We start from the raw sequence: 17,286 nt of genomic DNA on the forward strand, positions 1-17,286 counted from the left end.
TCATGGACTGGAAAACTTAATATTGTAAAGATGGTAACACTGACCAAAGGAAGGCACAGAGTCAATACAATCTTTATTAAAATTCCAGTGGCCTTGTTTGCAGAAATGAAGAAGCTGATCCTTAAATTCATATGGAATTGCAAGGGGCCCCAATAGCCGAAACAATCTTGAAAAAGAACAACAAAGTTGTTCAACAACTAAAGCTTCTTGATTTTAAACCTACTACAAAGCTACTGTAGTCAAAATAGTATGGTACTGGCATAAGAATAGATATATATAGGCCAATGGAATAGAATTGAGAGTCCACAAATAAACCCATATCTCTATGGCCAATTTGTTTCAGACAGGGTGCCAAAACTGTTCAGTGGGAAAAGAATAGTCTCTTCACAGAACAGTGCTGGGACAACTGGATATCCACATGCAAAAGAATGAAATTACACCACTACTTCACACCATATAGAAAAGGGAACTGAAATGAATCAACAACCTAAATAAGCTAAAACTATAAAACTCTTAGAAGAAAGGAAGAGTTCATCTTCATGACCTTGGACTCTAAGTGGAGTCTTAGATATGACACCAAACTTACAAGCAACAACAACAGCAAAAAAAAATTAGATAAATTGTACTTCATCAAAATTAAAAATGCTTGTACATAAAAAGAACATTATGAAGGAAGTGAAAAGACAACTTCCAGAATGGGATAAAATATTTTCAAATCTTGTATCTGATAAGGGTCTAGTATCCACAGTATATGAAGAGCTTTTACAACTCAACAAAAACAGACAACACAATTTAAATTGGGCAAATGACTTGAATACACATTTCTCCCAAGAAGATATACAGATAGCCAAGAAACACATGACACAATGCTCGACATCATTTGTCAGGGATGTTAGGGAAATGCAAATCAGAACCACAGTGAGATATTACTTTATATCCACTGGATATCTATAATCAAAATAACAAGCATTGGCAAGAGTCTAGAGAAATTGGAATCCTTGTATATTGTTACTGGGCATGTGAAATGATGCAGCTGCATAAGGAGCATGTGGTGGTTCCTCAAAAAGTTAAATGTAGCATTACTATATTACCCAGCAGTTCCACTCCTGGGTGCATACCCCCAAAATTGAAAAGAGGAACTCAAATATTTGTACATGAATGTTTACCATAGCACAATTCTCAATAACCAGAAGGTTGAAAACAGTCCAGTTGTTTATCAGTGTGGATACAGAATGGATACATAAATTGTAGTATATCCATACAGCAGAATGTTATTTAACCATAAAATGAAGTACTGATACATGCTACAGCCTTGATGAACCTTAAAAACGTTAATGCTAAGTGAAAGAAACCAGTCATAAAGGATCACATATTGTATGATTCTGTTTATATGATACATAGTAAATCCATAGAGACAGAAGGCAAATTGGTGGTTATCAGGGTCTTAAAGAGGGAAAAAGTAGAGTGATTCCTGAATGGAAATAGTGTAGTAAAATGTTTTGAAACTAGAAGAGGTGGTGGTTGCACAACATTGTGAATGTACTAAATGCCTAGAATTGTACACTTTAATATTGATTTATAATTAATATGTGAATTTCACCTCACTGAAAATATTAATAGTGACACTAGTGGATTATAATAACATCAATTTTTAAAAGAATCCATGAGCCCATACTCATACTAAGAAACATGTAAAGCTGGGGTGTAGGATAAGGGGAAGAATTCAGAAAAGAAGTCTCTTCTTAATAGAAGAATGCTAACTAGTAACTACAGAAAGAATGGGGTTTTTTTAATTGCCATTTTACAGCTACCACAATAATGTTTAGTAGTAATTGTTGAAACCATTGGGTGAAAAACTGTTAGGAAATAGAATATTCAGAGAGTCTCAAAGTATCACCATATTGATTGTTTATTACTTTCAAAGGGAAATGGTATCTTTATAATAGAAACATCTAAGAGATAATCACCTAAAACCAAGTGATCAAACTTAACACCACTCAGGTATTCTAAGATGGTGTATCAAAAAAAGAGTGAGGGGCCTCCCTGGTGGCGCAGTGGTTGAGAGTCCGCCTGCCGATGCAGGGGATACGGGTTCGTGCCCCGGTCTGGGAGGATCCCATATGCCGCGGAGCGGCTGGGCCCGTGAGCCATGGCTGCTGAGCCTGCGCATCCGGAGCCTGTGCTCCGCAACGGGAGAGGCCACAACAGTGAGAGGCCCGCATACCACAAAAAAAAAAAAAAAAAAAAAAAAAAAAAAAAAAAAAAAGAGTGAGTGTGAGAGTGAGCAAATATGGCAACCCATTAACAATTGGTGAATCTAGGTGAGGGATATATGGGCATTCATTGAATCAATCCTGCAGTTTTTCTGTACATTTGAAATATTACAGAATAAAAGTTGGGGTAAAGATGAAATTTGAATAGGACCCTTCCCTGTTTAATAGCCTTGCCTAAAGGTTTAACTCCTTAGCTTTATATTTAAGGATCTTCATGATCTAGCCCCTGCTTATCCTCCCAATTTTATCTCTTTCCATTGCATTTCTCAAACTAGTTTAGACTTTAGCTATGCCATACTTCTTCCCATTTTCAAGTTGTCCGTGATCAATTTACACACCTTCTAGAGAATGGGCTTGAGGATACGGGGAGGGGGAAGGGTAAGCTGGGACAAAGTGAGAGAGTGGCATGGACATATATACACTACCAAACGTAAAATAGATAGCTAGTGGGAAGCAGCCGCATAGCACAGGGAGATCAGCTTGGTGCTTTGTGACCACCTAGAGGGGTGGGATAGGGAGGGTGGGAGGGAGGGAGAAGCAAGAAGGAAGAGATATGGGGACATATGTATATGTATAACTGATTCACTTTGTTATAAAGCAGAAACTAACACACCATTGTGAAGCAATTATACTCCAATAAAGATGTTTAAAAAAAAAATTATCCGCGATCTCTTTCACCCCCATGACTTCATACATGCTGTTGTGTACTCTCTCCTGGAATGTTCTCTCCCCATCTTTAGCTTGTTAATTCTTGGTTGTCCCTCTGAACATTATGTAGCTATCATCTCCTCCAGGAATCTTCCCTCATCATTGTGGGCTGAGTGGAACCTATAGTACATTGTTCATATCTCTGTTACATCTCTTATTACACTGTACAGTTAATTGGCTGAGTACTTGCCTGTTTCACAAGACTGTGTATTCCTTGAGTCCTTGGACCGTGATTTATTTTTCTTCTTGATGTTCATAGTGCATATAAGAGTAGGTGCCACACAGTGGGTGTTTAATAAATGATTTTTAGATAAATGAATAAATTTAACCTCCTACCATTTTCCTGAACATCTTATTATAATTTAAAAGAGTTTATCCTTTTTTACTTAATATCAGGGTATATCAGTTGTATGTGTACCATGTTTGGTTTTCTTAGTTTTATTTCTTTTTCCCAACTTTGTAGCGAATGAATTCATTACAGGAATTATTAGTATTTTATAGAATTCCATAGTACAACCAGTACTGATAGAGGATCATAATTAAAAGAGGTAACATACATGTAAAGCAGACAGCATAGTGTGACACAGTAAGCACTACTTTAGGTCTTGAACCCCATTAAGAATTTAGTGAAATCTAATGAAAATAGTGAACCCTTCTGTAGAAAATTGTAATATCTACAGAGAATTTCATATATAATTCTGTGTGGTTCACAAACCCTTTGAATAGATATCTATGGCCCCCAGGTTAAGAACTCCTGTGCTTTAACCCAGTGCTGGCCTCAGGTATCATCCTTCAGTAATTCACTACCTCTACTAAGTTCTAACACTAACAAGGAAAGGAGTGAAAGAAACTTAATGGGTTAAAAAATTTTTTAAAGAACCATGGATTTGTTTGAGATTGATAAAAAAAAATGTATTGGAAATAAAAACAAACTGAAAATCCTCCAGCCCACTTTCAAAATTTTAAGTTTTCTTTAAAACAACTGTTGGATCACAGAGGGGATGAGAAGTAAATGGCAGAAAATCTAAAAAACAATAGTGAAAATATTCTCTATGGTTAAATTGAGTAAAATTCATGGTTTTAAGTGCATATATTACTAAAGAAGGAATAAAATAGAGTATTCAACTGAAAAAGTTAGAAAAACAACATAGCCTAAGGAAAACAGAAGAAAGGAAATAATAAAAGTTGAAAATAGAAATTAATGCATTAAAAGAAGCCTACTTAGATGCCTGTTGTAACCTCCTGATGAAGAGTTCTTCCTATATCTGGTTGCTACACTGCAGCCAGGGCGATCCACCATAGCATTACCTGCTTACATAACTCTTCCTTGCCCTTAGAATGGCTCACAAGACCCTTCTTAACCCAACTCCTGTCTACCTTTCCCCATATTTCTAACCTTTTTCCTGCATCGTTTCCCCAACCCTTATCTCCGCCTGCCCCATTCTCCAACCATATAGAACTATAGAACTTCTTTTGGTTCATTGAATTTGATAAACTATTGATGATGTTTCCTTTCCTGGAGGTTTGCATTTGCTCTTCTCTATACCTTAAAGGCCTTCCCACTCTTCTTGCCTAGCTAGTTCCTTCTCAGTCTTCAGGACTCAGCTTAACTTTTACATTCTCTAGAAAGCCATTAAATACACAAACACACACACACGTGCATATACATGTATACAGACACATGCTCAGGTAACAGACTAATTTAAGTACTTGGTCCTGTGTGCTCTGATAGTGCTTAACTTCTGTCATAGCACTTATCACCAGTCAATGTCAAAGAAATGTTTGAAGAAGAGTAGTAATCGAGGTACACCATCAGAAAACATATTTCTAAGGTTACAGTGTTTAAAATGATCAAAATAAAAACATATTTCCAAAGCTACTTTTGCCAAAGTAGATAGTGTTATGGATGAGACAGGCCAGAAGAGTATATTGTGTGCTAAAGGAGCTATCTTATATTTAGCAAATTGTATTGGTTAGCTCTCTAAGGAAGAAAAATATTTTTGGATCTTCTCCAGATAAATTTGAGGTGCCTTAAAGAACTAAATATAAGCAATTAAATTATATAAAACTAGAAAAAAAGAAAAACTAGCATTTTTATCAAACCTATAGGTCAGCGTTGTCCAATGGAAATATAATGCCAATCACATAAGTAATTTAAAAAATGTTAGTAGCCACATTAAAAAGTAAAAACAGGAAAAATTAATTGTAATAATTTTTTATTAACCGAATATGTCCAGAATATTATTTCAATATGTAATCAATATAAAAATTAACAGCAAGATATTTTACATGGTTGGGTTCTTTTGTACTAAGTCTTTGAAATCCAGTGTGTATTTTACACCTATGGCACATCTCCATATAGACAAAGACAAGCCACATTTCAAGTGCTTGATAGCCAGCCACAAGTTAAATTTAGAAGCAATAGAAGGTGTCACAAAGGAAAAAATAGGTAACATTGGCTACAGGAAAATAAACAATTAAAAAATTTGAGAAGACAAAATGGGAAAATATTTGCAGCATAATATAGTATATTATTATTATTACTACCATTATTATTCAGAGAATTCATATGAATTGCTAAGAACATTTAAGACCCCAAAAGATTAAGATGACAGACAGCCAGTTTACAAAAGAGCCAGTAGCAAATGTAAAGATAGAATTTAACCTCATTAATAATCAAAAAAGTGCAAATTAAATGATAGTAATATACTGTTTTCATCTATCAAGGTAGCAAAGATTTTAAAACTATAATTTTTAGGGGTGCAGAGAATGTGGTTAAATGGTGTTCTTATAGACTGAGGAGGAATGTGAATTTGTAAAACCCTTTTAAAAAGTAGTTTACCAACAGATACGGGAATTCTATTTCTGGGAATATATCATAAGGAAATAATACTAATTATAGAGATGGGAAAACTACATACCAAAATGCTCACTACCTAAATTCTTTAATTAAGAGAATGGTTAAGTAGTTTATGGTATAAACATTCGATGACATACTTTGAATAATAACATGGAAAAGCCTTTTTTTAATATTAAACCAAAAAAAGACACAGAATTGGAGGTCTTATTTTCCCCCTTATATTTAAGGGGGGAAATTAAGCCTATGCATAGAGAACAAGACTAAGAAATTTATGAGAATGCTAACAATGTTTATTAGGATGGAGGGACTTCAGTTTTTTTCCAGTTTTTTGTTTTTCAGATGTCATAAGATTAGTGTGTATTACCTATAAAATAAAAAGAAAACTACTCAAAATTATGGGATTAATTTAACATATTTTTAAATATATTGCTAATTTGAGATGTCATACTAATTCAGGGGTGCCATCTTATTCTCTACCTATCAATTTATACTTTATTTTTAGAAAAACACAATACTTTACAATTGGTGAAGTAGGCATAGATGATCCAAATATTCGGTAGTTTGACTCCATCTTTGTTTCAGAGTGAAATTTATTGACTTTCCAATAAAATTGTGCCTCTGTCTTTTTTTATTCCCTTACTTTTGGCTTGAGTCTGACCTCCAGAAAAATGAAGTAATTAATACTTATCAACAAATGTGTAATCCCGATTTTCCTTCCCAGTTCCATATGATTAAATAGCTCACATCTACTCTCTTCCTAGCAACATTTAATATCTTGATATACTGATTTACTGTGTTGCTCTTTTGATTAATACTTCTTCCCCTCATTTTAAGGTTATCCTGGTACAAGTTAACCCAGGGGAAGCATTTACCATAAGAAGAGAAGATGGACAGTTTCAGTGCATTACAGGTAAGAATGGTTATTGTCATTTGAGACAAGACTAAAATTTATGATACATAAAAGTGTATGTGCTTGTAGTTTCTTCCTTTCTTTCTCACTACCACCACAACAAGGCACAAACTCTGAATACTTTATGGCATAACTATTACAGTAGCATCTTAATTAGTCTCTTTGCCCTGGTTTCTTGATTAATCCTACTATAATGTCACTCCCCTGCTCAGAAATCTTCAGTGAATCTAGTTCAGGTTCCTTAGTCTTTTTGAAAGATCATTTCATCTTTTGCTTGCTTCCCACTTTCCTTTCAATACTGTTTCCCTTCAATCTTGCTAAGTTGGTTTATTCACCGTCTCTGAACCTTTCTTGTACTTACTGTATTCTGCTTCTTATCTAGAATTTACCCATATCACCACTACCCCCAGCCTATCCAAATGCTTCCAGACTGAGCTCAGATCTTATCTTTAAAAGTTTTTTTATAGAGTCTTTAGTAAGCATCCCTTCCACACTACTTACTAGCCAACAACCCCCCACACACACACACACACATTTGTGCCAAACAAAAATGTCTCCAGATATCACCAAATGTTCCCTGGGAGGCAAAATCACCCCTAGCTGAGAACCACCACTCTGTGTGAAGATGAGAGCAATAAAAAGGTCACTAGCTTTGGAATTAGAGAACCTGGTTTTAAACCCCAACTCTGCCACTTAACTGGCTGTATGAACTTTTGCATGTTATTTAACCTCTATCAGGTACCTTTCTCAGTAAAATTCCTATCCCTGTGCATAATAACACACCTCATAGGATAATTGTGAGGGTTGAGTAATATGTTTATAAAGCACTCTAAACCAGACCTGGCACATATAAGGCACTGAGTAAGTGGTGATGGTGGGTACTGTAGTGGTGTTTAATAGAAAGTGACCCCATCTCCTATGAAAGCCCAAAACACCAATTATTGTGCCATTCATTTAGCAAGAATGTACTTTTTTGTAATATTTCTTCCAGTTAGTATTTTGAAAAGCCATTTAAATTTTGTATGTTTAACTTGGAATGTTTATTCAGTCTCTCCAACTAAGTTTTAATAAGGACTTTATGGGCAGATACCATTTCTTACATTCCTTTGTATTCCCTTCAGTTCTTGGCCTTCCACATATTGGGTACCTATCTAATGGTTATTACTTTCATTTGAAAAGAGCACGTTAGAAGTGGGGGGACCGTATGCTTTATCATCCAAACCAGGATACTTTAAGAGTGAAAGTGGACCCTAGCAATTACTCCACAACAATTAGTGTCAGCCAAGATTGTCCCAGGCAAACCAGGACTTATGGTACCTCCCCCCCATTTAACCTGGGCTGTCAAGTCAATGCAAGCAAAGAAGAAATAGATCTAACTCTTTCTAGAGAAGCAGTTAGCTCAATAATTACAATTAAAACTTTTAACCTGCCATTTAAACCTTACATGTCTTAGAGTTAGCACTTTCTCTAAGTTAATTTAAATCTTTTGAGAGGCAGTTATTTGGTAACTTCACAAATAGGAATGGTCCACATATTATGAGCTTAAAAGAAACCAGGTAGTAGAATTTATAAGCAGTATAATAAACTTTGCCTATCTTTACTTGTCAATTAGGTTTTCATAAAAATAACTTCATTTTTATACTGGGTACCTCTTAGAATGTAAGTTTTTAGTAGAGCACACACCTTAGGTTTATTTGTACATCTCTTTTCAAATTGTTTTCAATAAATATTGTTTATGATGGAAGCATTTTAACTAATATAACATTGGTCTTTTCAAACACATCTGCAAATGAGGATACTCATTACTGTTTTAGTGTGACTTAAAATGCAAAAACTGATCATTGCAATTGGATAACCAGACTTTGAATTTTAAATAACTTATATTTTAAAAGTCAATTTGTAACTGTAATTTGTAAACCCCTTCCCTCATAAAATCAATTAAATTGATTTTTATGTGGCACTTATCCCTTCAATCAGAACCAAAAAAGCCTATCTAGTTTATAATGTGCCTGTAGTGCTAACAGTATCCTAATAATAGGAATTGACTATCATGTGAAGGATTTTAAGGCAGGGACACATTTCTTTGCTTCAGGAGAAAATGGAGACTCTTCTCTCTATACATCAGATTATAAGAGTGGAGACTTTGTCTTAAAATTACTACTGAGCAAAGTTTTAAAAACACAGGAAACTTTAGCGGGAACCATACAGAAAGTAAAAGGCTCTCCCCTCTTTATGTTTTTGTTTGTCCAAAACTAAAAGATGGGATATAGATGAAAGGTAGTAGTAAACAAGAGACTGGGTTGAAGTCTTTGTGAAGACCAGCATGCCCTCAGTCCAAGCAAGAGAAGACAGGACGAGAAAAGGCTAAGGACTGCTGGGGCTCATCCTCTCCTCCCTTTTTTTGCTCTTTGCCATCACTATTTCTATCACATGGCAGTCATCTTCTTGACCTAGTTCTTGAGCTAGGTAAAAAGTAAGAGTATAGGTAGAAGTGGATTCAGTATATGAAAAAGAGAAAGAGAAAGTGTTAAGGGAGGAAAATCATGTGCCAATGAAACTGACAGAGGCCATCAAGTTAGGAAAGCTTTTCTTTTCACAGCCACTATACTAAGAAAACCTCTGTAGTAAAACCTAAAGAATTGAGGTAAATCCAGTGTAAATTAATAAGCATTTGAATTAAAGACTGTGCTTTTTAAAGTAGTTTTATTACCAACAAGAATTTATAGAAACCAAAACTAAGTTGAAGAATCACAGGGAACATTAGAGATCTAAATAATTCCCCTATTTTATTGGAGGTTCAGAATTTGTGAGACACAGCTAGTTATGGGCAGAGCTCAATATAGTACCTTTTTCCTACTATATAGCATACTGCTTAGATAGATAAAACTGCTAATATTTTTTTTCATGAATTTACAAAGTCCCTGCTGAGGTATACTGTACGAGCTGCAAAGGATTCAGAGAAGACTATGACACAGTTCCTGCCATTCAGGAACACAGTGTGGTAGGGGGAAGGGGGGAAAATTAACAATTGTACAATATAAAAAGAATCATTAGAAATATGCATAGGGTATTGTGAGAGCATAGGAGGACTAATCACAGAGTGATTATGTCAGGGAAAAAGCCCTTCAAAGAAAAAGTGACACATCCTTGTCTTTCAGGAAAATACCAGTTGGCCAAATGGACAAAAGGGTCTCAAGAAAGTGTTTTAGGCAGAGAGGATAGTGTACAAAAGCAACAGAAGGAAAGAGCAACTTGATTTATTTGAATAACTGCAAAGAGATTGGAATAGCTAAACACAAAACAAAACAAAAAGTTGTATAAAGGGGATATGGACAGAGATGAATCTGAAAATATAGTCATCTCTTGAAATGGCTTGACTACCATACTAAGAACTTTATTATAAAGGTGAGGAAGAGCCATTGAAGGAGATTATAAAATAGTTAATATCCAGTTTACAGTTTGGAAGGATCAGTGAAGTCTTCCTTTTCTGTTACCATGTGCTCACCTGTTAATCTGAAAATCTCCCTACTTCAAACATCTAGAAATGTTCAATAAAATGTAACAAACATTCTTTTAAATGCATTGCATAGCTTCTCTCTCTTGCCTCCACCCCTGAAAAAGAAGAAAAAAAAAAGAAAAGAAATTGTTATGGGCCAGAAACAAGGACTTTTCAATATTTGTTTTTTAAAATATGTTTCATATTTATAATGAAAATAATATACTTTATTTAATGTGATCATTTTTTATTGTTCCATACCATTCTTTCTGAGTCTAATACAGGATCTGATGTCTGTCTTAACTTACCTTTTGTCTTATTTCATGTCCTTTTAGACAATGCACAACTCTTAAATATATAAAAGCGTAGCTCCCTGCCTTTTACCACCTTTCAGTTTGCCATTCTGCTCATTGGTTAGGTTTATTTATACTACCTGATTCTAACCTATACCTCATTTTTGCCGTCTTTAAGTCACTGCTAATGGCTTTTAGCACAAATACCTCATTACTTATGAAATTGAAGTACTATGTTGAATCTCTCTGGTTTTTTTTCTATTAAAAGTTATTTTTAAACATCTAACAACTTGATGTTTTGGGGATTTTTTTAGTGATTGGATTGATAGCATGTCAACAAATTGTTTTTTGTATAATGATAGATACTATGGAAATTCATTTTTGCTTGGTAATTGTGCATAGGAATGTAAAAATTTATTATGTGAATAAATCTTAAGGTTTAGTATTAATAGATCTTTGTAACCAGTGCTAAAGACTGCCCTTCTTAGTTTTGTTTTGTGGGGAGGTACACAGAATAGAGAATTAACCAAAGTTTCTGAATTTGGCTTACTGGTGATGTCCTAGAAGCACATTTTGTAGAGAGTATGTGGTGAACTCTTAAGATCCCTATTGTAGAGCTGGCTTTCCTGGCAATAAATTGGTACCCATCCTTCAGACATTATCTGTTCTGTGAAGTGTTTGCAGACAAGATCTTTCTTCAGTTTCTCTCCTCTTCTACCCCTGGATACACATACAGAAATCATTGAGGGCAGAAATTGTTTGACGTGTTTGTAAACCTCCTGTCTTGCATAGCGCCCAGCACATAGAGAATGCTCAGTAAATGTTTAATTAAGTTGAATGAGAAAGAGAAAAAACTAACCTTTCTTGAGCATTTCCATGTGCCAAGCAAATAGAGTCTATATAGACAAAAAATTTTATCTAAAAATCCTCCTTATTGAGAGGCAGGTATAGCTTTCTTTTTTTTCCCTTCTTTTCTTCCATGACATCTCAAAATGAATAAATAGGACTAAATAATAAGAATTTATTAATTAAATATCTAGTGGTTTTGCGTTGTTATGGGACTTCTACTGTGGTATGATTCCATGCTGTCCGTGCAAGATACAAAGTTATCTTTAAAAAAAAATGAATATATAAACCAGCTATGCTTGAATAGTTTTTATACGCCCTGGCCCCTTCGAATGATATACTTTAGGAGAGAAAGATATTGATGAATGTTCAATTTTGTTAACCTAATAAGGCAGTAGTTAAGCAAATGCTACCTGGGTTGAGTTTCAGCTCTGCTGCTTACTATTATATCAGTCAGATTACATTAAGCAATTTAGTGATTATTTTTACATCCTGTCTTATACTTGTTTGTGTAAAGAGAGAGAGAGTGTGTGTGAAAGAGTCTATCCATCACAAAGGATTTGGAATATAATTTAGTCATAGAGATTATTATTACACCATACCTTTTTGACATATTGTTTATATCTGTGGAATCATAAAACCCAAAAAGCTACATCAGATATATAAACCCTAATTATGTTGATCATGGATTAACCAGATCTACATTGTGATGATTTGTTTTGCAACGTTGCTTCCACAGTTGCATTTCAGCACGAATGAGGACCTCATATTCTTCATCCATTCATTCATTCGTTCATTCAGTATTCAGTAAGAGACAAAAGTTGAATAAGCAAGCACTCTTTATTTCCTCAAGGTTATTTGACAGATTTTCTCATATATCTTTATGGGAAGATAAAATAAAATTTCATCCCTGGCCCACTGCCAGTCTAAAGCTTTGTCTTACGTTATATTATCCAGGACTTTGTTCTTTTTTTTTAAAAAAATCTTTATTGGAGTATAATTGCTTCACAATACTATGTTAGTTTCTGTTGTACACTAAAGTGAATCATCCATATGCGTACATATGTCCCCATATCCCCTCCCCTCCCATCCTCCCTATCCCACCGCTCTAAGTCATTGCAAAGCACTGAGCTGATCTCCCTGTGCTGTGCAGCTGTGTCCCACTAGCTATCTATTTTATATTTGGTAGTGTATATATGTCCGTGCCACTCTCTCACTTCACCCCAGCTTACCCTTCCCCCTCCCCATATCCTCAAGTCCATTCTCTGTGTCTACATCTTTATTCCTGCCCTGCAACTAGGTTCATCAGTACCATTTTTTTTTTTTTTTTAGATTCCATGTCACTAATCATTAGAGAAATGCAAATCAAAAGTACAGTGAGGTATTACCTCACGCCTGTCAGAATGGACATTATCAAAAAATCTAGAAACAGTGAATGCTGGAAAGGGTGTGGTGAAAAGGGAACCCTCCTGCACTGTTGGTGGGAATGTAAATTGATACAGCCACTAGGGAAAACAGTATGGAGGTTCCTTAAAAAACTAAAAATAGAACTACCATACGACCCAGCAATCCCACTACTGGGCATATACCCTAAGAAAACCATAATTCAAAAGGAGTCCTGTACCACAGTGTTCATTGCAGCATTATTTACAATAGCCAGGACATGGGACCAACCTAAATGTCCATCAACAGATGAATGGATAAAGAAGATGTGGCACATATATACAATGGAATATTACTCAGCCATAAAAAGAAATGCAATTGAGTTATTTGTAGTGAGGTGAATGGACCTAGAGTCTGTCATACACAGTGAAGTAAGTCAGAAAGAGGACTTTGTTCTTTAGGGCTCTCTTTCTGTGCACTTTTAATCAATAACTTTGACAAAAATAAATGACACATTTATAAAATTACCAGGTATCAGACAGTTACCAAGGACAACTAATAACATTAAGTAAATGCCAAGCTCAAGATCAGAATATATTGAAATGATAGGTCAAAACCAATAGTATAAAATTTAACAGGAATAATACAAAGTTATACATTTTGATTTAAAAAATTAATTGCACTGGTACCATATAGATGATGTGTATCAGAGTTCCTTTTTGAAACTGACTCTTGTCAATTAAGCACAAAAGGAGTTTATTACTGTGATACTGAGATCCTCTCCCTTCTTCCATTTCCTTCCTAGCACTTAAGTCCTAAAGTCATTAGATGGGGCAGAACTATATAGACACTTGTCTTAGTCCATTAGGGCTGCCATAACAGAATACCATAGACTGGGTGGCTTATAAACAACAGAAATACATTTCTCACAGTTCTGGAGGCTGGCAGTCCAAGATCAGGGCGCCAGCATGGTCAGGTTCTGGTGAGAGCCTTCTTCCCGGTTGCAGACTGCTGACTTTCACTGTAATCTTACATGATGGAAGGGACAAAGGAGCTCTCTGGGTTCTCTTTTATAAGAGCCCTAGTCCCATTCATGAGAGCTCCACCCTCATGTCCTCATCACCTCCCAAAACCCCACCTCTTAATACCATCACATTGGGGTTAGGGTTTCAATAAAGGAATTTTGGGGGAGACACAGACATTCAATCTATGGCAGACTGCACTGGTGGGAGTTGGGGAGGTGAGCTGCAGTGCCCCAGAGGAGGATGTCCGAGCGGGAGGAGTTCATCACATAGGACAACAGCCTAGTGTAGAGAGTCAGAGCCCAAACAGAGTAAGGAGGAAATTCACACAGCAAGGTGGCCTGCTGAATGGGCTCAGAGCCTAAACCGGCTGAGAAGGGTGTCCTCAAGAAGGGGTGGCCTGGTGTGGATCGGAGCCCAAGCAGAATAAGGAGGTAGTCCACATGGTGGGGTGAGGGGTAGAATGGCCCAGTGTGGGAAGTCAGAGCCCAGATGTGGTGAGAAGAGAATATACACAAGACTGGAGTGGGTAGCCCAGCACAGGGCATTAGAGCTTGTGCGTGACCACACGGAGCCAAGGAAAGGACATTCACGTGGGAGTGGGGGTTGGGGGGCAGGAAACTCAACATGGGAAGTCAGAGCCTGAGTGACTTTCTGGGATGACAATGTTGAATATCCCTTCTTTCTGGTATAACATCTTGAACTTTCCTTGCCCCAGACCTAGAAGCAGAAATGTATGATTTTTCTGGTTCAATTGCCACAGGATTTATTCTAGTTTCCTCCCTTTCACATCTGTAACTCCTTTTCTGCTGTATAAGTCTTATCCCAGGAAGAAAGAAGTGCTGAAAAACAATGGAGACATGTCAAGAGGATGTAGTAGACAGCTTGAAGGAACTTCCATTAGCAAAATCAGGCACAATTTGAGCATCAAAATAATGATAGATATGGATTAAAGCCCACTGAATAAAATAGGAAACAGTGAGTTCACACAAATATAAATAAATAAGTGAATAAATTGCAAGTTGATGAAAAATGGACTGTTCACATAGTTTCAAACTATGTCCCCACAAAATACTTTTTTTTTTTTTTTTTTGCGGTACGCGGGCCTCTCACTGTTGTGGCCTCTCCCATTGCAGAGCACAGGCTCCGGACACGCAGGCTCAGCGGCCATGGCTCACGGGCCCAGCCACTCTGCGGCATGTGGGATCTTCCTGGACCGGGGCATGAACCTGTGTCCCCTGCATCGGCAGGCAGACTCTCAACCACTGCACCACCAGGGAAGCCCCCACAAAATACTTATTGATTAAAGGAAAAAAAAAAAAAAAGTAACTTTACAGTGGAGAAACCTGGCAGACACCGTCTTGATCAAGTGATCAAATTGTATGTCATCAGTAATGTCAGAAATCAAAATTGTGTGCTACTTGATCTGATGCATTAAGAGGAACATGGTGTCACTTCTGTGATATTTCTGCCAAAAATGCATGATCTGAATCTAAACTCAAGGAAATAGTAGACAAACTCAAATCTAGAGACATTCTACAAAATAACTAGCCTTTAATCTTCAAAAGTCAAGATCATGAAAGTCAAGGAAAGACCGAGGAACTGTTCAGAATGATAGACTAAAGAGACATCCTAACTAGTTACAATATGTGATTCTGAACTAGACCCTTTGTCTGGAAAGCACATTATTAGGACAATTGGTGAATCTTGGGTGGGGTTTGAAATTAGGTAGTTTCTTAGGGCTTCCATAACAAAGCACCACCAACTGGGTGGCTTAATACAACAGAAATTTAATCTCTCACAGTTCTGGAGGCTGGAAGTCCAAGATCAACATGTCAGTAGGACTGGTTCCTTCTGAGGGAAATTTTATGTCTTTTTCCTAGCTGCTAGTGATGGCCAGCAATCCTTGGGGTTTCTTGGTTTGTAGATGCATCACTCCAGTTTCTGCCTCCATCTTCACATGGTATTCTCTCCCTGTGTCTCTGTGCCTCCACATGGCTCTCTTCTTAAAAGGATTCCATATTGGATTAGTACCACACTTTACTCCAGCATGACCTCATCTTAACTAATTATATCTGCAGTGACCCTATTCCCAAATAAAGTCACACTCTGAAGTACTAAACATATCTTTTGGTGGGGGGGGGACACAATTTTACCCATAACAGGTAGTAACAAGGTATCAATGTTAATTTCCTGGTTTTGATGGTTGTGTGGTTATATCGGAGAATACATACTAAACGCACACTAAAGTATTCCATGGGTGATGAGTCATCATGTCAGCATCTTACTTTCAAATGGTGTAGGGAAGAAAGTTCTTGGTGCCAGCTGGACATGCAGCTTTTTTTGTAAATGTGTGATTATTTTGAATTTTTTAAAAAATATTACTTTAAGAAAATGATATTGGATATCTTATAGAATCTTTGGGAGTGTTAGAGAACCATACTCAAGGCTAAGCTTAAGGAACAATGCCCTAAAACCATGCTACAGTACTAGTTTGATTAGGAAATCATCATGAATGCCATGATTGTACCCATGCCCTTTCTTCACTAAGAATTCAAGGTCACTTGCTTCCAGCACAAATACCACTTCTGGAACAGGAATCTTGTAGCACCCACCACTGCCTCCTACGTTATCAGCACCTATAGGAGAAATGTTCTTCACCTCACACCAAGGTGACTCCTCCAACACACAAAAGGACTTTAGATCATATGCATCAAAACGAATGACAGTGTCCACTATAGTGCAGGAGAGGAGGATTTAACTTTATGACTAGAACTTGCTTATTTTAGTAGAACTAGAGCTAAATGTGAGTCACGTATTGAATCTCACAAAAGTAAAAACAAACAAAATCTTGAACTGCAAAAATAGAAATGTATGTTCAAAACAGATGGTGTAGTACTGTGGTTAGATGGTATCCTTTTAACATGTTTGAAACAGGTGAGAGAGAGTTACAGGGAAACAGATTTTGACTCACAGGGAAAAACTGTCCAACAATTATGGCTGTATACAAATGGAGTCATTGCTTGATTATACCAGACTCTCATCATTATGTATGCTTATGTACTGGTTAGATGATTTTATAAAAAGTAATTCTTGCGTAGCGAAAGAATTTTAGTTGTGCAAGTTCCAGCATTCGTTCTGTCTAAAGATTCTTTGATTCCAAAATAATCTTTTAACTAAACTGAGATCTCCTTATTTTTGGAAGTGAGTACTCTGAACGAGAGTCTTAAATTTAACAAGTATATCTGTGCGCTGGCACCCTTCATAGAGTCATCGAGCTAGTGAATAGTTATTGCTCCTAATAGACCTATAAATAGCATGCCAACTAGCTAATTTACTAGTCCAAATTCCTAATGAAATAAACACTTGTGAGAGAAGCTTCCACTAAACTTCAAATCTTATAGGGACAGAAACAGTGATGCTGTCTTTAGCTTGGTACATAAAACCTTACTTGACGAAAATGGTCAAGGAATATTAGCTTCCTTCTATTTTGTT

General features: G+C 36.4%; 1 protein-coding gene across 1 annotated transcript in view; it reads left to right on the forward strand.

Annotated features, from left to right (window-relative positions):
- FNDC3A (fibronectin type III domain containing 3A) overlaps positions 1-17,286 on the forward strand; it is a gene marked incomplete at its 3' end in the record, with an annotated part of 166,991 nt that overhangs the window by 54,906 nt on the left and 94,799 nt on the right. Inside the window, exon 3 of the mRNA XM_079721855.1 lies at positions 6,676-6,751. Within this exon, the coding sequence (XP_079577981.1) occupies positions 6,676-6,751 (76 nt within the window). The remainder of the gene's footprint in view (positions 1-6,675; positions 6,752-17,286) is intronic.

This window comes from Hyperoodon ampullatus (assembly GCF_949752795.1).
Source record: "Hyperoodon ampullatus genome assembly, chromosome: 16".
NCBI lineage: Eukaryota > Metazoa > Chordata > Mammalia > Artiodactyla > Ziphiidae > Hyperoodon > Hyperoodon ampullatus.